The sequence below is a fragment of the Ranitomeya imitator genome, chromosome 1 (genome assembly GCF_032444005.1).
Source record: "Ranitomeya imitator isolate aRanImi1 chromosome 1, aRanImi1.pri, whole genome shotgun sequence".
Lineage (NCBI taxonomy): Eukaryota > Metazoa > Chordata > Amphibia > Anura > Dendrobatidae > Ranitomeya > Ranitomeya imitator.
Genome location: NC_091282.1, coordinates 128,420,641 through 128,447,377, shown reverse-complemented (window position 1 = coordinate 128,447,377; position 26,737 = coordinate 128,420,641). Strand labels below are relative to the sequence as shown.

The 26,737-nt window shown below is 46.2% G+C and overlaps 1 protein-coding gene across 1 annotated transcript in view; it reads left to right on the top strand.

Annotated features, from left to right (window-relative positions):
• MCCC2 (methylcrotonyl-CoA carboxylase subunit 2) overlaps window positions 1-26,737 on the top strand; it is a 141,318-nt gene that overhangs the window by 21,532 nt on the left and 93,049 nt on the right. Inside the window, exons 3-7 of the mRNA XM_069750657.1 lie at window positions 218-302; window positions 776-877; window positions 4,570-4,697; window positions 8,362-8,474; window positions 11,827-11,940. Coding sequence (XP_069606758.1) covers window positions 218-302; window positions 776-877; window positions 4,570-4,697; window positions 8,362-8,474; window positions 11,827-11,940 — 542 coding nt within the window. The remainder of the gene's footprint in view (window positions 1-217; window positions 303-775; window positions 878-4,569; window positions 4,698-8,361; window positions 8,475-11,826; window positions 11,941-26,737) is intronic.

Below are 26,737 nucleotides of genomic sequence, written 5' to 3'. Positions count from 1 at the left end.
CTCTAGCTCCACTGTGATAGAAATGTCACTATACGCAGGCAGCGCAGCTTGATGTGTAAGGCCCAATATTACGAATGATCAGTGTATGTCCGTCACTAGTAGGTGGTTTACTTTATAGCCTGAACACAGCAGGTTTTTAACAGGTCAGATGCTGCAGGTAGCACTTTTCAATTTGGTGCTTTCCTCATTGTTTCTCATGCTTTTGGTTGTATTACAGGGGGAGGAGAAAAGGCCCGAAAACTCCACACCTCCAGAGGGAAACTTCTACCAAGAGAAAGGATTGACCGGCTCATAGATCCTGGGTAAGAAGGGTTTGTGGTTGTCCAGGATAATTACTGGCCACACCATGACAAACTCAGTTGTACTCGCCTTCCCCTGCTCAGTGCTGCCTTTCCACTGCTGCAGTGACGTCACAATTGCAGCACAGCCATTAACTGCGCTCAGCAACTCCGAGGCTATGTGCACGCATTGAGTAAAATTTATGCGAAGCCACATTTTTGCCTGCGCTTTTGAATGATTTGAGTGAGGTCAATGGTGAAAAAAGGCAGGGCAAAAACACACCGAGAATTGACATGCTGCAAATTATTTTCTGCACGGAAAAAAACGCACCAAATGTGCAACGTGTGCTCACAGCCTAATGATTCACATCAGATCTATCAATCATATGGGATGGAACAAAAAATAGTTGTGCCTCACTTGTGTATGGGCTGTGTCTGGTATTACGGCTGTGTCTCATCCACATGATTAGTCACTGACGATGTTGTTATTGGATTAGGTCTCCTTTCCTGGAATTCTCCCAGTTTGCAGGTTACCAGTTGTATGGTAATGAAGAGGTGCCAGCTGGAGGTCTCATCACAGGCATTGGTCGTATATCTGGGTAAGTGGATCCCAAGGATCTAGATAGAAGGGCATTGCTGAAAGATTGTATAGCACCCACATAATAAAATAAATGCATTTTCCATCACTTACTGTGCTTTAAGTTGGAGACTTGAGATTGGACTTCCTCCATTTCTCTATATGTCTTTCTTCTATGAAAGTAACTTGTGCTCCATAATGACAGATTGTCTTATATCCCGTAATTATAACTGATTATTATGGATTATAGCTGATTCCCTATATTGTTATTTCAATACAGAGACTCTGATCATCTCTCTGTAGCTTATAGATGATGCTTGTTCTTGGTGTTAAAACCGCTTCAGAATACTCCTAATTTGTTGTGCCCTTTGGCATCTCAAGGCGCTTAAAGGGTTATTCCTGTCTCCAAGATCCTATCCCAATAAGTAGTAGGTGTAGTAATAATAGTAATATTAGCAAATTCCTCCAATTAGAAATGTAGTATAGTTCTTCTGATTCTCTATGTTTCTTTCCCCTTGTGCAGGCATTGCAGTAGCTTAGGTGTCAATGGTTACAACCACTAACAACTAACCGTCACTGAGTGGTCGTAACCATGGACACCTAAGCTACTGCAATGCCTGCACATGGGGAATAATAATAATAATCTTTATTTTTATATAGCGCTAACATATTCCGCAGCGCTTTTCAGTTTGCACACATTATCATCACTGTCCCCGATGGGGCTCACAATCTACATTCCCTATCAGTATGTCTTTGAAGTGTAGGAGGAAACCGGAGTACCCGGAGGAAACCCACGCAAACACGGAGAGAACTCGCTGCAAAGCTGTAGTGCTAACCACTGCGCCACCGTGCTTCAAGATAGAAAATCAGAAGAACTATACTACATTTCTAATTGGAGGAATTTGCTAATATTATTATTACTACACTTACTACATATTAGGATAGGATCTTGGAGATAGGAATACCCCTTTAAACAGGTTGTCAAATCATTTTTGTGATGCAAAACCCCCTCTGGCTTCTTACTTGCCTCTTGAGGATTAGCATCTTCAGACCAGCTGCATGCTCTTCTATGAACTGTGCGCTCTCTTAGGCCGGTTTCACACGTCAGTGGCTCCGGTACGTGAGGTGACAGTTTCCTCACGTACCGGAGCCACTGACACACATAGACACATTAAAAGCAATGCATCTGTGCAGATGTCATTGATTTTTTTTGCGGACCGTGTCTCCGTGTGCCAAACACGGAGACATGTCAGTGTTCGTGAGAGCGCACGGATTACACGGACCCATTAAAGTCAATGGGTCCGTGTAAAACACGTACCGCACACGGACGTTGTCCGTGTGCCGTGCAGGAGACAGCGCTACAGTAAGCGCTGTCCCCCCCACATGGTGCTGAAGCCGCTATTCATATCTTCTTTGCAGCATAGTTTGCTGTAGAGAAGATATGAATATTCTTTTTTTTTTTTTTTTTCTCGTGTTTAAAATAAAGCTCCATGTCCCCACCACCTGTGCGCCTGCCCGCTGTTCTTAAAATACTCACCCGGCTCCCTCGCTGGCTGGCGCTGCTTCCTGTTCTGGCCGCACCTTCTACTGTATGAGCGGTCACGTGGGGCCGCTCATTTACAGTAATGAATATGCGGCTCCACCCCTATGGGAGGTGGAGCCGCATATTCATGACTGTAATCGGCGGCCCCACGTGACCGTTCATACAGTAGAAGGTGCGGCCAGGACAGGAAGCAGCGCCAGCCAGCGAGGGAGCCGGGTGAGTATTTTAAGAACAGCGGGCGAGCGCACAGGAGGGGGTGGGGACATGGAGCTTTATTTTAAACACGAGAAACAAACAAAAAAAAAGAATATTCATATCTTCTCTACAGCAAACGCTGCTGCAGAGAAGATATCAATGGCGGCTTCAGCACCAGATGCAGGGGACAGCACTAAACTTTAGCGCTGTCTCCTGCACGGTGCGTGTGGTACCCAGTGGGCACACGGGCGGCACATGTGTGCCACACTGATGTGCCACAGAAACGCACGGGCACACGGACACGGATAATTCCGGTACCGATTTTTCCGGTATGGGAAGTATCTGGACGTGTGGGACTGCCCTTATGCTGCTAGAAGAGACAGCTTTGCTTCTGCAGCAGAACAGGAGCATCGGTGCAACAAAGCTGGCCACATCCAGCTAGCTCCAGAGCTGCCTTAGCAAGCTCTAAAGCAAAGAGCACACAAGTATTCCTAGCCCGGGTAACCTGTGTCCATTAACCCATGTAACCAGCAATAAATTAAAAACCTCATTGCCGTCTTTGCGATTATACTAGTTGAGACCCCCCTCCCCCTTTAAAGTAATACATTATTCACTATATTTGAGAAGAGCTGGTTTTGACCTCTACTTTCCAATAAAAAACTAGAGGCTGTACAAATGTAAGCAACTAGATTATTATACAGGCTTTGAGGTTTTTCTTATGAGAGATTCAAAATAATTAGGTAAGTTCAGCTGTGAAAAAAAATAAATTAAATGGTAAAATGGGAGAGGCAAAAAACAGAAATAGGATCTTATATGATAACCAAAGTGGTTTAAAATATTATACGCACGCTCACCTGATGGGGTTGTGACAGTCATTTAAAGGCTGCAGCAGGACCACCAAGGAGATCCATTGCAAAAAATGAGGAAAATGGTGGTTCAGAATCCGCACTGCCCAAGGTTCAAAAGTACGATCACACACGAAGGTGAAGCATGAATGTAGGTTATTTTGTCAACCCGTTTCAAGGTTTTCAAACCCCTTCATCAGGACCAAACCACAATGATCATTGAAACGGCTCAACAAAATAAATCACATTCAAGCTTCACCTTCGTGTGTGATCATATCTTTGAACCTTGGGCAAAGGAGACTCTGAACCACCATATTCCTCTTTTTTTTTTTTTTTTGCAGCTTTGAAAAAAGGCACCTCTAGAGTTTGATTTACTGGTATAAATACATGTTTGATCAATAAAAAGGACTGGCACATGATTTATTTCTACCAAGACCTTGCAAACGACCAGTGGACATTTATTACTTGAGGAGGAAAGGCAATTCTGGCAGCTAAATAGGAAAGGGTTCTTCATAGATAGAGCAGACTGTGGGATACCCGACTGCAAGAGGTGGTAATGGCAGATACTACTGTATATCGGCATTGATAAATGAGCTGGATGCTATTATGCTAGTCACTAATCACGGACAAGCGTGAGGCAGGGTAGTCAAACATTCTGAGTCAGATACCAGGAGAGCACTATCTTTCCCCTTTAGTTTGCGAAGATGTAGTCAGGTCATGGACCGAGGTAAGAATACCAGGAAGATAGCAGATCAAAGCAAAGGGGCTAGGCAAATGGATGGTCAGAACGTGGTCCAAGGTCAGGCAGCAATAGATAAACAAATAGAGCACAGGAATACAAGCAAATATGCACCACCGTCAAATGCTACAACTGGCAGAGATCTGGGACTGACAGCTTAGATAAGTAGCTTGGAAATCACTTAGAACAGGGAACATCTGAAGGAAGCTCAGCACCTCCTCCTCAGTTCCAGACTGGACGACTGAGCTGTCCATCAAAATACTGAGAGCTCAGCACACCCCTTCATTAGATTGGACAACTGAGCTATCACAGTTGATTGACACAGTTTGAACTTGATATATTTTGTTTGTTTCCCATCCATGTGATTGAGTTCGTCACTTCCGTTCTTTCAGGATAGAATGTCTTATTGTTGCCAATGATGCCACCGTAAAAGGAGGCACCTACTACCCTATCACAGTGAAGAAGCACCTCCGAGCACAAGAGATTGCTATGCAGAACCACTTACCTTGTATATACTTAGGTACGGTGCATTTTTACTTCGATGCAGTTTGCCATTTATCACTGTATCTTATACCCCTGTCTAATTTTTAATAATGTGTTGTCTTTAGGTTCAAATTTTTGTACTGAATAATAATAATAAGTTGTTGCTACATAGGTTTTATTTTTATGGCGTTTATGGAAGGGCAGACACGGGTTGGGGCATGACCTTTGCAGCCTGTCGGCTTTTCATCTTTCATGTCTAACTGCTTAGTGAGAGCAATACATCAAGTTATTTACGCCTGTTTAAAAGTTGTGGCTTTTTTGCAAATTTTATTCAGACTTATCGACTGCGATTGTTTTTTGTTCTTTTTTAAAGTTTTTTTTTTTTTTTTTTTTTTTACTCCGAATTTTTATGAATGCCATTTATTTTGGTGCAGATTATGTCAATTTGCAAAACGGGTAATTTATTTATTTTTTGTGCTAAAAAGTTTCAAAATGGGCAAAGACCACAAAAGATTTTTTTTTTTTATTTTATGAAAAATTCTTGAAGCCTGTGTGCCATTAAAAAATGGCCTAAAAACAGTCAATGAAAACCACAAGACAGAAAAGAGAAGGCGCTTATGATTTGGGGCCTTATGTTGCAGCACTCTTGCATATAATTATCAAATACACACATCCGTATATTATAATTAAAACATAAATGAGTTGTTCCCTTTCAGATAATATTTGGCCATAGCTGCAGTTTGTTTAATCCCTTAACGAACACCGATACACATTAAAACAACAGCCACTAATTGGTCTTATTCCCTCATCGCCATTTTAAAATGATGCTCGGGAATAGGTGTATAACGCCCCCCCAGTGTCAGAAAATCTCTGGGGTCTCAGCTGAGACCCTGGAGAACACGATCAGGGCCACATTTTCGTGGCCTCGATCACGTGACCATTATTATTCAATGAATAATGTCAATCGTGTAATAAAAAAGTGCGCCCCCAATCAAAATCGCTTCTCTCTTCTGACATGATATACATGCCAGCGGAGAGAGAAATGATGTCCCCCAAGACCTCCCTCCCCCACCACCTGGTACCTCCACCATCCCCGGGCCCTCAGTTCTCCGCCTCTACTTCCTGGCTGTGCGCCCGCCGAGATTTGCTGGCTGACAACAGAAAAAACAGAAAACTGACAGCACTCACAGTACTGGGGCGCCCGTTCAACATTCGGGGAACCGTCCCGAATATAGCCAGATCAATCAAAGAAGAATGAACAGCGCTCCATCCAGGTGTAGAAATCTTGAAAATTAGCTTTATTAAGCCATGACACAGCAACGTTTCAACCACCACTTGGTCTTTGTCTTTGCTTGACAAAGACCAAGTGGTGGTCGAAACGTTGCTGTGTCATGGCTTAATAAAGCTAATTTTCAAGATTTCTACACCTGGATGGAGCGCTGTTCATTCTTCTTTGATTGATCTTGCTGGCTGACAACAGCGGGTTGAGCTTAGGGTTGGACTTAAGGTTAGGGTTTAGCTTTGGACTTGGTCTTGGACTTAGACTTAAGGTTAGGGTTGGGCTCAGGGTTGTGTGTGATTTTATTTTATTTTTTAAAATTTTTTTCAAAAGTAAAAAAAAAAAAGTGACAATGTGACTAGTGTTGAGCGCTAGTGCTTGTTACTCGAGTTTCCTTTGGGTGTTCGGGTACGCACCGAGTATCGCTGGTGCTCGAATGACATGCTTGAGTCTTCGCCCGCATGTTTTTTTTTTGGGGGGGAGGGTGTCTAACAGCCGCAAAACATGCGGGGCAGAGACTCGAGCACCCACGATACTTTGTGCATACAAGTTTCCAATATATAGACAACTCAAAGTCCGCTCTCCCAGTGGATCTTGGCAACCCGCAAACCATAATAGTAAAATCTGCACTATAATATGGTGCTCCTTACCTTCTGATTTTTGTACTGTGCCTCAAAAGTAGTTCCCGATTACATGTAAGGTAATGGCGCACTCAGGATAAATTGCACAACAAACTGAGGTCATTTTTTTCCTATTACCCTTTATAGGAATACAAATTTGGGGCTAAAATACATTTGTACAGTTAAAATGTTAATTATTCCTTCTCCACTACCCAATGGTATAAAATTATATGAGGCACATGTGGTCTCAACATGTTCACTGCACCCCTGGATAAATCCATTGAGAGGTGAAGTTTGTAAAATGACATCACGTATGGGGGGTTCTGCTGTTCTGGCAGGGGCTCTGCCAATGTGACATGGCACAGCAAACCATTCCCGCAAAATCTGAACTCCAGATTATTAATTATTATAGCGCCATTTATTCCATGGTGCTTGACATGTGAGGAGGGGTATACATAATAAAAACAAGTACAATAATCTTAAACAATACAGGTCACAACTCCAGATGCCTCAAAAGTAATTTTTGACCACATATTGGGTATCCGTGTACTCATGAGAAATTGTACAACAAAGTTTATGGTCAATTTTCTCCTTGTTAACCATGTGAAAACGAAAAAAAAAATGGTGCAAAACCAACATTTTTGCTTGAAAAATGTTTTTTTTTTTTTTTTTTTTTCATTTTCACAATTCAATGTTATAAACTTCTATGAAGCACCTGGGAGTTCAAGGTGCTCGCTACACCTCTATATACATTTCTTGAGGGGTCTAGTTTCCAAAATGGGGTTTCCACTGGTTTGTGAGGGGTTTCCACTGTTTAGGCACATCAGGGGCTCTCCAAATGTGACACGGCTCCTTTCCTTCCAAGCCCTCCGTGTGCCCAAGTAGTAGTTTTCCCCCACATATGCGGTATCGGCGTACTCAGGAGAAATTGCACAACATATTTTGGTGTTCGTTTTCTGCTATTACCTTTTGTAAAAAAAAAAAAAAATTGGGGCTGAAGTAAAATTTTTGTGGGAAAAAAAGGTAAAATGTTAATTTCTCCTTCGCCACATTGGGGGACACAGAACCATGAGTGTTATGCTGCTGTCACTAGGAGGCTGACACTAAGTGATACAAAAAAAGTTAGCTCCTCCCCTGTAGTATACACCCTCATGCTGGCTTCCAGAGACCCAGTTCAAGCTTGGTGTCCGTAGGAGGCACACTGGGTCTGCTATTCAGACCAGAACTTTTCGGATTTTCTACTTTTATCCCATTTGGATGAAGGGGTGACGGAACCTTTCAAGGGTCCGATCTCCCCGAACCAACAGGCGAGCACGGGAGTATTACCTCTCCGAATCCTCTCTGCGACGTGGGATACCACTGCCTGAGCTGATTCTCTCTATCAGACGAGCACTGGAGTGATACATCCAGTATCCTCTGGATATCTGGCGTAGGCTGCGGTGCTGCTGTCGCATCAAAAGCAGAGTAGCCAATTGGGGAGCTCACTGACTTTGAAGAAAGCGTTCCATATACACTGATATTGCGGCTGAGCTCACGGACTGCCATGCCTTCAGAGTGACATCAGCCAATGTCCGACACCGGAAGCAGCAGCAGAGTCTCGCGGGTGGACCCAGGGAAGGGGAGTATAGCGCAGTTTGTATTTTTTTTTTTTACTAATTGCATCTGTGGAAGATCTGAAAGCGAACAACTCCTTTAAGGGGAATAGGTTTCTTGCCCTGTGTCATCCGTACATTTTACCATAAGACTGAATGAATTATGACTTTACAGATGATGATCCCATATATCTTTTTATCCTGATGTAGTGGATTCTGGTGGTGCAAATCTACCTCGTCAGGCGGATGTATTCCCCGACCGTGATCATTTTGGACGAATTTTCTACAACCAGGCGAGGATGTCATCACAAGGAATTTCTCAGGTCACTGAATCATTTGTATTGTCACAAGTTTGCATTGCAGGAAATCCGTGTATATATACAAAGCTGTAATTTCTGTATTGCCAGCACAGAACTATAATATATCGAATTTACTGATATCAGAAGTCAGTCACTGAGAAGAGGCAATCTGAGAATGTATTCCAATTTAATAGTATAGTAATAATCTTGGTTCTAACATATTGGGGGGAGAAAATGGCTAGAAGGTTGGAGGAGTGTTTAAACTAGGGATTGGGGGGAGGCTATTCATTTTATAAGAGGAGAAGATAGTGCAGATAGAGACCTGGGCACAAATAAGGAAGATGGGGGTGGCGGTGGCATGGGTGGTTGGGGTTAGAACAGTTAATAATTTAAGACAGAATAGAGGTACAGAGAGGAACAACAAGTTCATGTATACTAATGCCAGAAGCCTCGCCAACAAAATGGACGAATTAGAATTAATGTTGTTGGAGCATAATTATGACATGGTGGGGATATCTGAAACATGGCTGGATGAGAGCCATGACTGGGCTGTTAACTTGCAGGGCTATAGCCTTTTCAGAAATGACCGTACAGATAAGCGAGGGGGAGGGGTGTGTCTAAATGTAAAATCATCCTTAAATCCCATCTGGCGTGATAATATAGGTGAATTTAATGAAAATGTAGAGTCCCTGTGGGTGGAGATAAGGGGAGGGGGAAAAAATAATAAATTACTAATAGAGGTTTGTTATAAATCTCCAAAAATAATGGAAGCAATAGAGAATATCCTCGTAAAGCAAATAGATGAAGCTGCGACTCAAGGAGAAGTCATTATTATGGGGGACTTCAACTACCCTGAAATTGATTGGGGAACAGAAACCTGCAGTTCCAGCAAAGGTACCGTATATACTCGAGTATAAGCCGAGTTTTTCAGCCCAAATTTTTGGGCTGAAAGTGCCCCTCTCGGCTTATACTCGAGTCACGGTAGCGGTGGGGTCGGCGGGTGAGGGCGCTGAGGCATACTTACCTAGTCCCAGCGATCCTGGCGCTCCCCGCCTGTCCCACGGTCTTCTGTGCTGCAGCTTCTTCCCCTCTTCAGCGGTCACGTGGGACCGCTCATTAGAGAAATGAATAGGCGGCTCCACCTCCCATAGGGTTGGAGCCGCCTATTCATTTCTCTAATCAGCGGTGCCGGTGACCGCTGATAGAGGAAGAGGCTGCAGCACAGAAGACCGTGGGACAGGCGGGGAGCGCCAGGATCGCTGGGACTAGGTAAGTATGTCATATTCACCTGTCCCCGTGCCGGGCGCCGCTCCATCTTCCCGGCGTCTATCTGTGCGCGGCGCCGCTATTGCGCGCACATGTCAGCTGTACAAAACAGCTGACATGTCGCGACTTTGATGTGGGCTCACCGCCGGAGCCCACATCAAAGGGGGGGACACGACATGCGCAGTAATAGTATGGCGCATGTCGTGAAAGGGTTAAAAGAGGTATAGATGCACATGAGGAGAACATAATTTTACCTCTATACAAGTCACTTGTTTCACCTCACTTAGAATACTGTGCACTGTTCTGGTCTCCGGTGTATAAGAAAGACATAGCTGAACTAGAGCGGGTGCAGAGAAGTGACCAAGCTTATTAGAGGACTGGGGGATCTGCAATACCAAGATAGGTTATTACACTTGGGGCTATTTAGTTTGGAAAAACGAAGACTAAGGGGTGATCTTATTTTAATGTATAAATATATGAGGGGACAGTACAAAGACCTTTCTGATGATCTTTTTAATCATAGACCTGAAACAGGGGCAAGGGCGCATCCTCTGCGTTTGGAGGAAATAAGGTTTAAGCATAATAACAGACGCGGATTCTTTACTGTAAGAGCAGTGAGACTATGGAACTCTGTTGTGAATTCTGTGATCAAGCTCCCTCCTGTGGTCACGAGTGGTACTGCGGCTTCTGAGTTTCCTTCCTCAGGTGATGAGGTTAAGTCGTTAGGTGCTGCTCTATTTAACTCCACCTAGTGCTTTGATCCTGGCCTCCAGTCAATGTTCTAGTATTGGTCTTGCTTCCTCCTGGATCGTTCCTGTGGCCTGTCTGTTCAGCATGAGCTAAGTTCTGCTTGTGTTACTTTTGTTGCTATATTTTCTGTCCAGCTTGCTTTTTTGGTTTTGCTTGCTTGCTGGAAGCTCTGAGACGCAGAGGGAGCACCTCCGTACCGTTAGTCGGTGCGGAGGGTCTTTTTGCCCCTCTGCGTGGTTGTTTGTAGGTTTTTGTGTTGACCGCAAAGCTATCTTTCCTATCCTCGGTCTATTCAGTAAGTCGGGCCTCACTTTGCTAAATCTATTTCATCTCTGTGTTTGTATTTTCATCTTTACTCACAGTCATTATATGTGGGGGGCTGCCTTTTCCTTTGGGGAATTTCTCTGAGGCAAGGTAGGCTTTTTTTTCTATCTTCAGGGATAGTTAGTTTCTCAGGCTGTGCCGAGTTGCATAGGGAGCGTTAGGCGCAATCCACGGCTACCTCTAGTGTGGTTTGATAGGTTTAGGGATTACGGTCAGCAGAGTTCCCACGTCTCAGAGCTCGTCCTATGTTTTGTGGTTTTTGTCAGGTCACTTGTGTGCTCTGAACTTCAAGGTCCATTGTGGTTCTGAATTACCTATTCATAACAGAACTCTCTGCCGTATGATGTTGTTATGAGTGATTCATTACTTAAATTTAAGAGGGGACTGGATACCTTTCTGGAAAAGTATAATGTTACAGGATATATACAATAGATTCCTTGATAGGGCGTTGATCCAGAGAATTAGTCTGATTGCCGTATGTGGAGTCGGGAAGGAATTTTTTTCCCCAATGTGGAGCTTACTCTTTGCCACGTGGGTTTTTTTTTTTGCTTTCCTCTGGATCAACATGTTAGGGCATGTTAGGTTAGGCTATGGGTTGAACTAGATGGACTTATAGTCTTCCTTCAACCTTAATAACTATGTAACTATATTCTGCAGCCCTTTACAGTTTGCACACATTATCATCGCTGCCCCCGATGGGGCTCACAATCTACATTCCGTATCAGTATGTCTTTTGGAATGTGGGAGGAAACCGGAGTACCCGGTGGAAACCCACGCAACCACGGGGAGAACATACAAACTCCTTGCAGATGTTGTCCTTGGTGGGATTTGAACCCAGGACCCTAGAGCTGCATGGCTGCAGTGCTAACCACTGAGCCTCCGTGCTGCCCTTAGTGATATCAGTTGGTGTAAACATTAACCCTTCAAAGTGAGTGTTACACTACTCTCTATGACTGTTCATATAACGGTAAATTGATCAAAATGTATTACCTTTTCTGCAATTAATTTGTAACAATTTTTTGGACCTTACTTGCAGGTTGCAGTAGTGATGGGATCCTGTACAGCCGGGGGAGCGTATGTACCAGCTATGGCTGATGAAAGCATCATCGTTCGAAAACAGGGAACCATTTTTCTAGGTGGCCCTCCATTAGTAAGTACATTGACTTATGCATATTAGAAGATGAAATATTGGCCAATTTCATATCCATTAACACCTTTACCCTTCCCCCTTCCTTCACCCCAAGCAGGTTTTCACCTTCAGGACCAGGCACAATTTTACAATTCTGACCAGTGTCACTTTGAGGTAAAAACTATGTGAAAAGTTTGCAAACAAGGGTGATCCTTCCACTGGTGTGCTGCCCATCTGTAATAACATGAATGTGATTTTCCTCTCCCAGAGAAAAATTTCTCCACGTGGATAATGTGAGTAAGGATGTTTTCAGGGCGCTTTCTTCAGAGGATCCTTAACCCAATTTGGAGTAAGAAGGTTATGTAGCCAAAGAACCAAGTATCTTGAATTAGATGATATTTTATTGGCTATGTACAGCAAATGCAAAACTTTATAAAAGACAATAAAAGCTTAATAAATACACACAACGTGTTTCAGCCTTGTAGGACTTCATTAGGTGGATAATAAAATGATTTTGTTAGAAGCTATTTATGCCCCATTTTCATTACTAATGGGTGTGTTGTACTAATTGAGGAACCAATCGCTATCTATAAAACTGTTTAGCAGTTACAATACGTACAGTCATGGCCAAAAGTATTAACACCCCTGCAATTCTGTCAGATAATACGCAGTTTCTTCCTGAAAATGATTGCAGTCACAAATTCTTTGGTATTATTATCTTCATTTAATTTGTCTTAAATGAAAAAACACGAAAAGAATTGTCCTAAAGCCAAATTGGATATAATTCCACACCAAACATAAAAAAGGGAGTGGACAAAATTATTGGCACTGTTCGAAAAATCATGTGATGCTTCTCTAATTTGTGTAATTAACAGCACCTGTAACTTACCTGTGGCACCTAACAGGTGTTGGGAATAACTAAATCACACTTGCAGCCAGTTGACATGGATTAAAGTTGACTCAACCTCTGTCCTGTGTCCTTGTGTGTACCACATTGAGCATGGAGAAAAGAAAGAAGACCAAAGAACTGTCTGAGGACTTGAGAAACCAAATTGTGAGGAAGCATGAGCAATCTCAAGTTTAAGCTGCCCTGCAGTCCGAGGGTACAACAGTGTCAACTCGTACTATCCGTCGGCATCTGAATGAAAAGGGAGTGTATGGTAGGAGACCCAGGAAGACCCCTCTTCTTACCCCGAGACATAAAAAAGCCAGGCTGGAGTTTGCCAAAACTTACCTGAAAAAGCCTAAAACGTTTTGGAAGAATGTTCTCTGGTCAGATGAGACAAAAGTAGAGCTTTTGGGGCAAAGGCATCAACATAGAGTTTACAGGAGAGAAAAAAGAGGCATTCAAAGAAAAGAACATGGTCCCTACAGTCAAACATGGCGGAGGTTCCCTGATGTTTTGGGGTTGCTTTGCTGCCTCTGGCACTGGACTGCTTGACCATGTGCATGGCATTATGAAGTCTGAAGACTACCAACAAATTTTGCAGCATAATGTAGGGCCCAGTGTGAGAAAGCTGGGTCTCCTTCAGAGGTCATGGGTCTTCCAGCAGGACAATGACCCATGAAAACACACTTCAAAAAGCACTAGAAAATGGTTTGAGAGAAAGCACTGGAGACTTCTAAGGTGGCCAGCAATGAGTCCAGACCTGAATCCCATAGAACACCTGTGGAGTGATCTAAAAATGGCAGTTTGGAGAAGGCACCCTTCAAATATCAGGGACCTGGAGCAGTTTGCCAAAGAAGAATGGTCTAAAATTCCAGGAGAGCATTGTAAGAAACTCATTGATGGTTACCGGAAGCGGTTGGTCGCAGTTATTTTGGCTAAAGGTTGTGCAACCAAGTATTAGGCTGAGGGTGCCAATACTTTTGTCTGGCCCATTTTTGGAGTTTTGTGTGAAAAGATCAATGCTTTGGTTTTTGCTTCATTCTCTTTTGTGTTTTTTCATTTAAGACAACTTAAATGAAGATAATAATACCAAAGAATTTGTGATTGCAATCATTTTCAGGAAGAAACTGAGTATTATCTGACAGAATTGCAGGGGTGTTAATACTTTTGGCCATGACTGTATAGTATAACTTCATCTCCAAGAAAAGAATATTGTACATATTGCATAACATCTGATATTACTGTACATATAATCTGATTCAACATCAGAGATACTTGGTTCTTTGGCTATATAACCTTCATATTCTAAGTTAGGTTAAGGATCCGCTGAAAGAAGCGCCCTAAAACATCCTTATTCACATTATCCAAGTGGAGGAATTTTTTTCTGGGAGAGGAAAATCACCTCCATGTTACAAACGGGCAGCACATCAGTGGAAGGATCACCCTTGTTTGCAAACTCTTCCCAGTGTTGTGTCTCCTTGCACAACCACACCAGGTGAGCAAGATTCAAGATGAACTTTTCTCACCAAGTAAGATTCACTCTTTTAGGCTAAGTTCACATTTGCGTTGTGCTGTGCTGCTTCGGCGACGCAACGCACAACGCATGCAAAACGCAGCTTTTTGTGACGCATGCGTTCATTTTTGCATGATTTTGGGCGCAGAAAAAAAGCTTCATGCAGCGTCCTCTGTGCCCTGACGCTTGCGCCAAAATGACGCATGCGTCACAAAAACGCAAGACAACGCATGTCAATGCGCCCCCCATGTTAAATATAGGGGCGCATGACGCATGCGTCGCCGCGGCTGCGCCCGACACAACGCTAATTTGAACGTAGCCTTACTATTCTTAGATAGCGCTCTCCCTCTCTTTCCCCTCATCCTCTTTCCTAGGACCTCATTCAGGTAAAAACTCTGGAACGCTTCAACAGATCCCACTGATTCTGAGTGCGTTTTTCGTGACATATTGTACTTCATGATGGGGGTAAACTTTATTTTGTATGACTTGCGTTTATTTGTTTAAAAATCGTGAATTTGAAGAAAATTAAGCAATTTTCAAAGTTTTATTTTTTATGCCCTTTAATCAGAGAGATGAGTCACACAAAATAATTAATAAATAATGTCTACTTTACATCAGCAAAATTTTGGAAACATAATTTTTTTTTGTTAGGAAGTTATAAGGGTTGAAAGTTGACCAGCGATTTCTCATTTTTCCAACAGAATTTAAAAAGCGGGTTTTTTTTTTTGGTTTTTTTTTAGGGACCACATCACATATGAAGTCACTTTGAGGGGCCTTTATGACAAAAAATACCCCAAAGTTAAACCATTCTAAAAACTGAACCGCTCAAGGTACTCAAAACCACATTCAAGAAGTTTATTAACTCTTCAGGTGCTTCACTGAAATTAAAGGAATGTGGACGGCAAAAATAAACATAACTTTTTTCACACAAATTTTACCTTAGACCCATTTTTCTATCGCCTAATTGGGGGACACAGGAACCATGGGTGTATGCTGCTGCCACTAGGAGGCTGCCACTATCCAAATAAAAAAGTTAGCTCCTCCTCTGCAGTATACACCCCACCGACAGGAAGTAGGATATTCAGTTTAGCTTAGTGTCAGTAGGAGGTGGACACGGGTCTTTCATTAGACCCTTATCTACCTCAGGGTGCATCGTTTCTTTTCAGGTTTCCGGAGGGATACAGTGTGAACGGTCACAACTGTACTCCCACGCAGAGACTGAGTACGGCGTGTACTGCCACCCCGTATCCTCATACGTCTGTCCTGCAGGACCCATGACGGTCCTGTCTCCGTCTCCCACCCACTCGCCCGCCAGAGAATGTCGGTTGGAGGAGACGTGGATGTCCCACATCGAAAGATCTTTGGCCGGTCCTGCCTCCGTTCCCCTACCCACTCGCCCACCAGAGCCTGTCGGTCTGAGGAGACGCAGACATCCCATATCGCAGACAATCTATCCTGGACGGGGAGGTACTTTCTCTTTTCCCCCCAGGTTCTGGCGATGTCAGGAAGAAGATAAGAAAAGAAGTTCAGGGAAAATCTTTTTCTTTCATCCTTCTGTCCTCCGCCTTGTCATTTTTATAGAGGTTTTTAGCTTGGGTAGCCTTTCCTGTCACTACGATGGAAGTGGGGGCACCGGGCATTCCACCGTGGCGTTTTGCAGCCTCCGTGCCACACCCACCCTCTCCCCCCCCCCCCCATGCTCCGGCGGTCACTTGCTGAAAATCTAGGGCCCGACTTCTCTCGGGCCTAGTTACAGCGTTGACTCCGCCCCCATCCTCTCAACTTTCGGGTGGGCTTTTCTCCCGCCCGTCACGCTCTCTCTACCTCTTCCTGCGCAGGGCGCTAGCTCTGCCCACTACTCCCAGCCTTCCCAGTTGCTCTGGGATCGCCGCCATCTTGCTCCTCCGGACCCGGTGGCTAACCTGCCCCCCTTCCGACCTCTGAGAGCGGGTCCTTTGCTCCAGTCCACGCTTTCACCTGCTGGGTCCCCTGCATCCTCCTTAGGTCGCCGTGCCCCTGCTGGTGCCCTGGACCTGTGCCATGATGCTGGTCGCAGCTACAGCCCAGGAGCAGACTACAGGACTCTACTTCTGCTGTGAGTAGCTCTGCTTAGCAGTCCATTACTCCCCTCTGCATCACACCTGTTCCCCTAACCTTCGGGCATCATTTAGTGGGTCTGCTTACCAGGCCTAATCCTAAAAGGAGAGCGTTCTCGTTCTCCTGCTTCCTCTTGTCAGCTGCAGCAACTCCACTGTACCCACCATCCCGGAGTCCCTACCCCGGGTGAGACCGAGACCCCTATCGCTGGGTGGGCTTTCCTTCTGTCTCAGTCTGTGGCAGACCTCACCAGGATGTCACGACCCTGGTGTCCGTGCTTGACAGATTGTCCCTCCCAGCCCCCTGCAGTTGCCAGTGGGTCACAGGATTCTCCGTCCGGCCTTTTCAAGACAGGCCAGAAGAGATACAGACAGGAGCGAAATTCTAAGTCCTTTTCCCGCTCCATCTCGCCCTCCAGTCTGGCACGGTGAGATCCCTCTTCCAGATCCTCCTCTCCCGAGTCAGACGGGCGTCCTCTGTCATGTTTTCAGAGGAAGATTCAGACTTTGTTTCACTACAGGCCTCTAGCATGAGTGATAGGGTACAAAGCCTTATTGTTGCGGTCAACCAGACCTTAGGCATCATGGATACCTCTATGGAACCTGCAGAATAGGCGGTTTTGTTTAGATGGTCAAAACCAATTTCCAAGGTCTTTGCCCCACACACTGAATTTGTTGTGGTACTTGCCAGGGGAAAGGTGAACCATACCAGATGCTTTCAGATAGGGAAGCGTCTCAGCATCCTATATCCCTTCTCCCCTGAGCTCATCGCTAACTGGACTGATTCCTCGACAGTGGACTCGCAAATTATTAAGAATGCCACGGGAGGCACGAGTTCCCTCCAAGCCTCACCGGCCTCCCCTGATATGGCAGTTCAGCTCCTTTTTGTCCTTTCGCTGTTTTGCGGCGTCGGAAGATTCCTCTGGCTAGCACAGACCACGGTCTTGCCTGGCTAGAGAAAAGGCTTTCTTCAAGCCTACCCCTTCCTGGCATTCCCGCACCTCCCATGGTAGGTCCACCAGGCCCAGACCTGGCAGATCTTCCTTGGCATAACTCGTGCTAAGGGCCCAGCGTTCCTCCGAGTTTGGGTGGGCGTCTTCTGTTTTTTTTTCAGTGACGTTTGGCTTGCCTCTGTGGAGGACGCTTAGGTCAGGGAGGTGGTATCCTCTGGATACAAGATAGGGTTCGCTTCACAGCCCCGGAATCGCTTCGAAGCCCGCCCTCTAAAAGGTCCTACTCTGATCCCAGGTTTCTTTGCGTCCATTGCCTTTCTTCTTTGTTCGGAGGTTATCGTTTCCGTCCCAGAGTAGGAACGCTTCACAGGTTTGTATTCAAACCTGCTTGTAGTGCTGAAGAACAACGTAGTTCGATCCATCCTGGTTCCTAAGTTAGTGAACAGAAGGTTCCGCCTGCGGTATTTCAGGATGGTGTCCCTCTGTTCAGTATTGGCTTTCATGGAACCACAGGAATTCCTGTGCTCCATAGATATCCAAGACGCCTATCTCCATGTTCTGATTTTCCCAGCACACCTGAGTTTCCTGCGTTTGGAGGAGCAGAAGGGTCATTTCCAGTTTGTCGCCCTGCCGCTCGGTCTTGCGACCACTCCCAGTGTCTTCATAAATGTCATGGCTACATTTATGGGCATTTTGAGGATCAGGGGCCTAGTGCTCATTCCGTACCTCGAAGACATCCTCTTCAAGGCTCCGCTTCACTCTCAGGCCCAGGGGAGTCTGACCATCATCCTCGACTCCCTGTCCCGTTTCTGGTGGCTGGTCAACAGAACAAAGTCTTGTCTTGTTCCGAGTCAGCGCCTCGTCTTCTTAGGCATGCTGTTCAACACCCGTCAGTCGAGGGTTTTTTCTTCTCAAGGAGAAATGGGAAATTCTCCAGGACGGAGTTCGCTCTCTGTAAGGCCCTCGGCTACCTTCCTTCCGTTCAGCATTGAAGGTCCTGCGACGAATGGGGGCAGCATCGGAAGCGTTCCCTTTTGCGCTGTTCCACTTGAGACCACTTCAGCAGGCCATCCTTTCTCAGTGGGACAGGTCTGTGCTGTCTCTGGATCGTCCGATTCAGCCTTCCGTCCGATTCTAATGGTATCTCAGCTGGTGGCTGTCATCGCCTCTCATTCTCCCGGTCCTTCCTTCTCGCCCATGGCAGGTGGTGATGATGGTCACCAGGCTTCCCGGCTGGGGCGCAGTTTTCCGCCATCCGTCAGTGAAAGGGGTATTGGTCGGAGCAAGAGTCTCCTCTGCCGATCGACATCCTTGGGATAGGGGCCATTTTTCTGTCCCTGAGTCGCTGGGAAAGGCTTCTCAGAGGTCTGCCAGTCAGAATCCAGACATCCAATGCCAAGGCTGTGGCATATGTCAATCACCAGGGAGGGAATCAAAGTCTTTTTGAAATGGCGGAGGTATCAAAGATCCTCCTCTGGGCAGAGGCGACGGTTCCGGCACTATCCGCAGTGCATATTCCCGGTGTGGACAACTAGGCCGCGGTGTTTTTCTCTTCTGCGAGGGCCTTGCGGCAGGAGAGGGGTCCCTGCATCAGGAGGTCTTCCTTCAAATTTTGCCTTTGATGAGGATCTTCGGACCCGGATCTCTTAGCGTCCCGACTGCTTAGGAAGGTTCCACCGTTTGTTTCCAAGTCCGCGATCCTCTTGTAGTGGAGACTGATGCTTTGGCCATTCCTGGGTCGCAATTTGTACTTCCCTATCTGTTTCCTCCCCTTCCCTTCTTCCCAGGCTGTCCAAGATCAATGCGGAGGGGGTGCCGGTCATTCTGATCGCACCAGATTGGCCCAGAAGGTTCTGGTTCGCTGAGATAGTCAATCTCCTCGCGGACTTCCACTGGAGGCCCCCAGACAGGCCAGATCTTCTGTCCCAAGGACCGATCTGCCACCAGAGTTTTTGGTTGTGAATTTAACATCTTGGCTGTTGAAACCTTCTATTTTTGGCCTTTTCTCAAGGCGGGACTTGATGCTGGCCTCGCCCTTTGTTCTCTAAAGGGTCAGGTAGCTACCCTTTCCATTCTCTTTCTGATGTCCCTTTCAGAAGTCCTTAGCTTCCTGTTCTCAGGTCAGATATTTAGATCTGAGAGTCCTTGGTGGTTTGATACCTCTTAATGGCTAACTGAAAAGATGGTAGCAAATTGCAAACCTTCGAGACTTCTCAGGCCTCTTCATAGGCATAGCCTAATTCAATTCTAAATATTTGTCTATCTACTGGCTATCACGGTACAAGGATTTATATCCATCCAGTTCTCAGGTCAGAACTTTTCTTCAAGGAGTGGTGCATGCGGCTCTCCCGTACCGGACTCCCATGGATCCCTGGGACCTCAATATTGTTCTGAAGGCTCAGTGGGGTTCCCCCCCCTTGAACCTCCCCATGAGGCCTCACTGTCTGTTCTGTCCTGGAAGGTGGCGTTTCTGGTGGCCATCACCTCCATTAGGCGCGTCTCGGAGTTGGTGGCTCTCTCCTATCGCCCCATTTCTTGGTTCTTCACTAAGATAAGGTAGTTTTACGGCCTTCGTCGCCTTTTCTTCCCAGGGTGGTGTCCTCCTTTAACTTGAATAAGATCATCCTTCCCACCTTTTGTCCTGCTAAGACCTATTCTCTGGGGCATTCGCTGAACAGGCTAGACCTGGTCAGGGCTTTGAGGATCTATTTGTCTAGGACTGCCTACTTTAGGAAGACGGACCGTCTATTTGTCATTCCAGACGGTGCGCCAAGAGGCCTGCCGGCCTCCAAGGTTATGATTGTTCTCTGTATCAGACCTGCTATTCTGGAGGCTTACCGGGTCAAGAACAGAGTGATTCCTCCTGGGATTAAGACTCACTCTGCCCCAAGCAGTGTGCGCCTCCTGGGCGGTACACCATGGGGCATCCGCCCTACAACTTTACAAGGCGGCAACCTGGTGTTCCATTCACTCATTTGCCAAATGTTATAATCTCCATACCTACGCTTCGACAGTTGCCAGCCTAAGCGGAAGGATCTTGCAGGCGGCAGTGGTGAGTTCTCCGACCTGAATTGAGTTTTTCTGCTGTTCCCTCCCCAGGGACTGCTTTTGGACATCCCATGGTTCCTGTGTCCCCCAATGAGGCGATAAAGAAAACAGGATTGTTGGTTGCTTACCGTAAAATCTGTTTCTTGGAGCCTTCATTGAGGACACAGCACCCTCCCAAGTTGAATAGCTCCGCTTTATTGTGCTATATTGTCACAGTTTGAGTTTCTATCTTTAACATGTTTCTTCTCCTACTGCTTTCTCACTAACTGAATATCCTACTTCTTGTCGGAAGGGTGTATACTGCAGAAGAGGAGCTAACATTTTTATTTGCATAGTGTCAGCCTCCTAGTGGCAGCAGCATACACCCATGGTTCCTGTATCCCCCAATGAAGGCTCAGAGAAACGGAAAGCAACCAAAAATCCTGTGTCTTTTTCTCCCACAAGGGTTACAGACGAAAATCAACCCCAATATTTGTTGTGCAATTTCTCATGAGCATTCCGATACCCCAGATGTGGGAGAAAACCACTGTTTGGGTGCACAGCAGGGCTCGGAAGGGAAGGAGCACGGGTTAGACTTTTTGAATGCAAGTTTGGCTGGAATCCAGAGCAAACACCATGTTGCATTTGGAGAGCCCCTGATGTGCCTAAACAGTGGAAAACACTCACAAGTGACCCCATTTTGGAAACTAGACCCCTCAAGGAGCTTATCTAGCTGTGTGGTGAGCACCGTCCACCCCCAGGTGCTTCACAGAGGTTTATAACATAGAGACGATAAAATAAAAAAATCAAATTTTTTTTTTTCCAGGAAAATTTCTTCATTTTATTTATTTTATTTTTTTTATTTTCTCAGCGGTAACAGGATAAAATGTACCCCAAAATATGTTGTGAAATTTCTCCTGAGTATACGGATACCACGTATGTAGAGGCAAGCTATTATTTGGGCGCAGGGCTTGGAAGGAAAGGAGTGATGTTTTGGAACACAGACTTTGATGGTATGGTCTGTGTGGGTTATGTCGCTTTTGGTGAGCTCCTGATGTGCCCAAACAATGAAAACGCCCCACAAGTGACCCCATTTTGGAATTGATCTAGTGTTTCCTGGTATGTGAATTTTGTTGTGTAGTGTACGTCAGGTTGGCATACATGAGTTGTGGAAGTCAGAAATTTTGTAGTCCATGGACGTGTGGTACACTTTGAAGCATTCTTCTATGCACAGGCCAGGTTTGTCAGGGCAGGTGTCGCATTGCTAAATGGGGTCCTTTCTTATCACCCTTCTGTAACACATTCTGCACCTCATTTGCAACCTTCCTTTCTTTGTGGTTTGAGGGACCTTCCCTGGGAAATGTTGTACGATACAAGCACCTTCAGTCCCTGAAGTACTAGGGCCCGTTTCTTCCTGACTTCCAAAGATTAGGGCCTTGATCACTACCTGCTGGAAGAACTGAAGGTACGATGTACCAGTCTGGCCTTCACATCGTGGTGGAACGTAAGTGTTGTACTTTGCCATCTGTACGATGTCTATGGACAGCTTCTTATATCACACTTTTTTCTCATGGCACATTGTGGTTGGAGGTCTTGATCAGGGAGATCAACTGGTTTGTAATCTGTGTAGAAATACCTCCTACAGTGGTGGGGATGCTGCCATCACCATGTATGGTGGTCAAGAAAAGGACATCCCTCTTGGCACCATTCTTGAGATGGGTGTGGGTCCAATTGCTGGGACCTGCATCAATAATAATTTTATGGCATATCCAAAAGATTGTTTTAGATAGAAATAACCCCTTCAACGCTGTGGCCAGTGTTAGATTTTTTTTTTTTGTTTCTCCTCTTCTTCAAAGAGCCATAACTTTTTTTTTTTTTCGTCAGTATAGTCATATGAAGGTTTGACTTTTTCGGGACACAATTCTTTCTACCGCATAGTGTACTAGAAAGTAGGAAAGAAATTTCAAGTGTGTTTGAGATTGCAAAAAACAGTGCAATTTCACTTTTTTTTTTATCTACTATGTTCACTTTATATTAAAACTGACCTGGCAATATGATTCTCCAGGTCAGTACGAGTATGCAGATACCAAACATGTTTAGTTTTTTTTTCTATTTAAGATAAGAAAAAAAATTGTGCTTTTGTCATTTGCCATCTTCCAAGGCCCGTAGTGTTTTCATTTTTTGGGAGATAGGACTTTGTGAGGGCTTACTATTTGCACCTGGAGTTGACGTTCGTGCTTATACCATTTTGGGATATTAGATTTTATTGCAATGTTACGGCGGTCAAAAAAGTGTATTTCTCCTCTACGCCTCATTGGGGGACACAGGACAATGGGTGTTATGCTGCTGCCACTAGGAGGACACTAAGTAATACAGAAAGAATAGCTCCTCCCCTGCAGTATACACCCTCCTGCTGGCTCCAAGTGAACCAGTTCTTGCTTAGTGTCTGTAGGAAGCACTTGGGTCTGCTTTCAGACCCCACCGTTTTTATTTTTATTCTATTTTTCCCTTAACGGAGCGAATGGGGGCGACGGATCCTTTCTAAGTTCCGATTTCCCCCAAACCATCAACAGGCAAGAACGCGGAGCGTCCCTCCCTGTACCCTTTCCTGCACCGTTGGATGCCAGCCCTGAGCTCACTTTACGGGCGACGGTTCCTTCGTGTTCCAATCTTCCCCCTCCATAGCAGGCGACCACATGGAGTAGCCCTCCATTTACCTCTCCTGGAGCCAGGTGCATCATGGCCGGACATGTTTATGGCGTCCGTGCAGCTCCCCACTGCATCACCACTGTTATAGCGGATGATGGAAGGCAGCAGAAGCTCTCCACCCCTCCCTGATTATGGCAACGGTGGATTGAGCACCGGCCCAACGCATCTACTGTGAGTACACCTGCGGGGCCAAGGCGCTGGGGGGACCTGATCCCTGGGATAAGGGAGGTCCTTAAAGATACCTTAAAGCCCGGGTCTGTGGGTCACGTTGGTTCGCACAAATAGCGGTCGCGGCGCTCCAGGCCGCAACCGCAGGCTTAAAATTTAGCCCCTCGCTTTTCTCTCAGGCCGGAACGTTGGCTCCGCCCACTGGCAGTTTCCACCGCCCACTCTCTCTGGCGCTTCTCGTTCTGCGAGAAGCGCTTTCTCTGCCTGATATCGGCAGCCATCTTTGGACACCCACACGGCTGATGCTGCAGCGCTGCTGCAGCGTTTTGAATCACCGCTTCAGGAATTGGCGATTTCTGTGGACACATTGCAGACCTCCCCCGGGGACTCAAGACACAGGACCTGGATAAGCTGCAGAAACATAGCTTAACTCTTCCCCTGCTAGTAAGCGCTCTCCTCAAAGCTACACTATGTCTCAATCAAAGCCTAACAAAAAGTCTGGGAAAACCCACACTGTTTTTTGCTGCTTGTATTTCTTGTAAGGTATCTCTACCCCGCGGTCACAATACTGCGTTATGCTCCGCTTGTGAACCGGTGACTGCTCAGGAGCCAGCTGTTACTGATACTGAACCCAGTGAGCCTAGTCCCCCTGAGTGGGCTACCTCCCTTACCCGGTCTATGGCATCCCTGGCCAAAGCGTTAGGCTCGTTCCGAGACCCTTCCTCAAACCAGGGCACTCTTACGGACAACGCTTCCGATGATCAGAACCCCTTGTACACTAGGGGTCGTACCTTACCAAGGAGCTCTCTCTATTCCAGGAAAAGGACTCATGCCTTGTCCCCCGACCATCACCAGAAATCGGGTTCTGAGAGTTCCATTTCTCGCTCCCCCTCCCTTGGGGCTAGTAGAGAACCTGTCTCAGAGGACGATTCTGACACGTTCCTAGATCAGGAATTTCAACACGATCAGGAGACTCTCGACTCTCTCATTGAGTCAGTAAATAAGGCCCTGAAGCTAGATGAGGAACCTTTATGTAAAACGGTTAATCCTCTGTCCTTTAAGAGGACCAAGCGGGCTCACAGTGTTCGCCAATCATCCCGAATTTAAGGAAATCGTGGAATCTCAGAAGATCTGTCTAGATAAATGCTTCACAGGGCAAAAACCCATGGAGTCAAAATATCCCTTTGCTCCTGATCTAAGAAAGGATTGGTCACAGACTCCTGCAGTAGATCCTCCTGTATCACGCCTAGCTACTAAATCTATTTAATCCTCCTCAGAGGGCGCCTCGATAAAAAATCCCACCGATCGTCAGATCGACAATATGGCTTGTTCAGCTTTTGAAGCCTCAGCAGTCGCACTCTTTCCATCTTTTGCCGTTACGTGGGTGGCTAAGGCTATGACCCATTGGGCTGAGGTCTTGTCTTCAGCTGTTCTGGATATCAATCATGCCCCCGAGGTAGCAGACCTTGCTACTCAGATAGCCAGAGCTGGGGATTTTCTAGTGACTGCGTCTCTGGATGCCTCTGACTGCGTTTCTCAAGCAGCAGCAAACGCCATCACCATTCGGAGGTCCTTTTGGCTCAGGGACTGGCGTGCGGTTTCTGCTTCCAAAAAGTCATTGATAAAGATCAATTTATTTCCGACGCCACTGGAGGGAAGAGTAAATTTCTCCCACAACAGAGACCCTTTCAGCCCTTTCGGAACCAGCAACAGCAGGCCCGGTCGCTATTTTTTTTTTTTTTTCGTTCCAACTCAAATTGGTCCTCTACTTCCACATCTTCCAGACCCGGCCGGGCGCAACGTAGGGATAGAGGTCCCCAGACCTCTTACAAACCTTCCCCTTCATGGAGAGGCAGGCCTAGGCAGTCAGGATCCAGGGGGTCCAGACCGGGCAGATCTCTCACACAATGACTCCCTGTGGTATCCGGAGGACACCCTCAAAGTAGGCGGCCGCCTGCTTTCCTTCAGCGACGCGTGGCTCTTGATCATTCATGACAAATGGGTCAGCGACCTAGTGTCCTCCGGATACAAGATAAAATTCTCCTCTCTTCCACCAAATCGTTTTTTCCTGTCTTCTCCTCCCAGGGCAAAGGCATCAGAGTTCTTCCAAGCCATAAGCTCTCTAAAGGAAGACGGGGTTATTATCCCGGTCCCTCAAAGCGAAAGGTTTTTATTCAAACCCGTTCATTGTTCTAAAGCAGGACTGTTCAGTACCGCCCATACTGGACCTAAAACTGCTGAACAAGTTCATCAAGGTACGACTGTTCCGAATGGAATCGCTTTGTTCTGTCATCGCCTCCATGGAAAAAGGCGAGTTCCTGGCGTCTATAGACATCCAGGACACATACCTCCACATTCCAATTTTCCCTTCTCACCAGAGGTTCCTTCGCTTCACAGTTCAGGAACAACACTTCCAATTCGTTGCTTTGCCCTTCGGCCTCGCCACCGCTCCCAGGGTATTCACCAAGGTCATGGCGGCCGCCATGGCCATCCTTCACACCCGAAGCGTGGTGTACTTCCGTATCTAGACGATATCCTCCTCAAAGGCCCCTCTTTCCGCGCCTGCAAGGAGAGGCTGTGAACATCACAATCGATTATTCTTTCTCGCCTGGGTTGGAAGATAAACTTCAAAAAATCTTCCCCAGTACCAGCTTAGCGAATTTTCTTTCTAGGAATGATACTGGACTCGTCCCAGGGATTGGTGCTTCTTCCCCCAGAAAAGATCTCCGCCTTACAGCGAGAAGCTCTCTCAACCTCGCACTCACTCTCTGCGCTTCAGTATGAGAGTCCTCGGCAGGATGGTAGCAGCCATGGAGGTGGTTCCATTTGCCCAATTACACCTCCGTCCCTTACAGCATGCCCTCCTGTTTGGGACAAGAACCCGTTCTCCCTCGACCGTCGGTTCTTCCTTCCCCAGCGAGTCGGACAGTCTCTCAGGTGGTGGACATTGAAGTCCTCCCTGAATCAAGGGAAGTCTTTTCTTCCAGTACATTGGCTATTTGTGACAACAGATGCCAGTCTTCTAGGCTGGGGAGCGGTGTTCCTACATCACACTGCTCAGGGCCGCTGGTCACTTCAGGAATCACGCCCTCCGATCAACATCTTAGAAATTCGGGCAATCAAGTTAGCTCTTCTCCAATTCCATCCCTTCCTGGCGGGTCATCCCATCAGGATTCAGTCCGACAATGCCACTGCAGTGGCATGCATCAACCGACAGGGGGGAACCCGCAGCATGGCAGCCATGTGCGACGTAGGCTGCATTCTCCGTTGGGCCGAGAAAAAACGCTCATTAATTTCTGTGGATCACATCCCGGGAGTGGACAATTGGGAGGCAGATTTCCTCAGTCGTCAAGGCCTCGACTCCGGGGAGTGGTCTTTCCATCCCGGAGATCTTCCACCAGATCTGCTGCCATTGGGGAACTCCGAACGTGGAGTGCACTCGTGCTCCCGTGGCATCATTTTC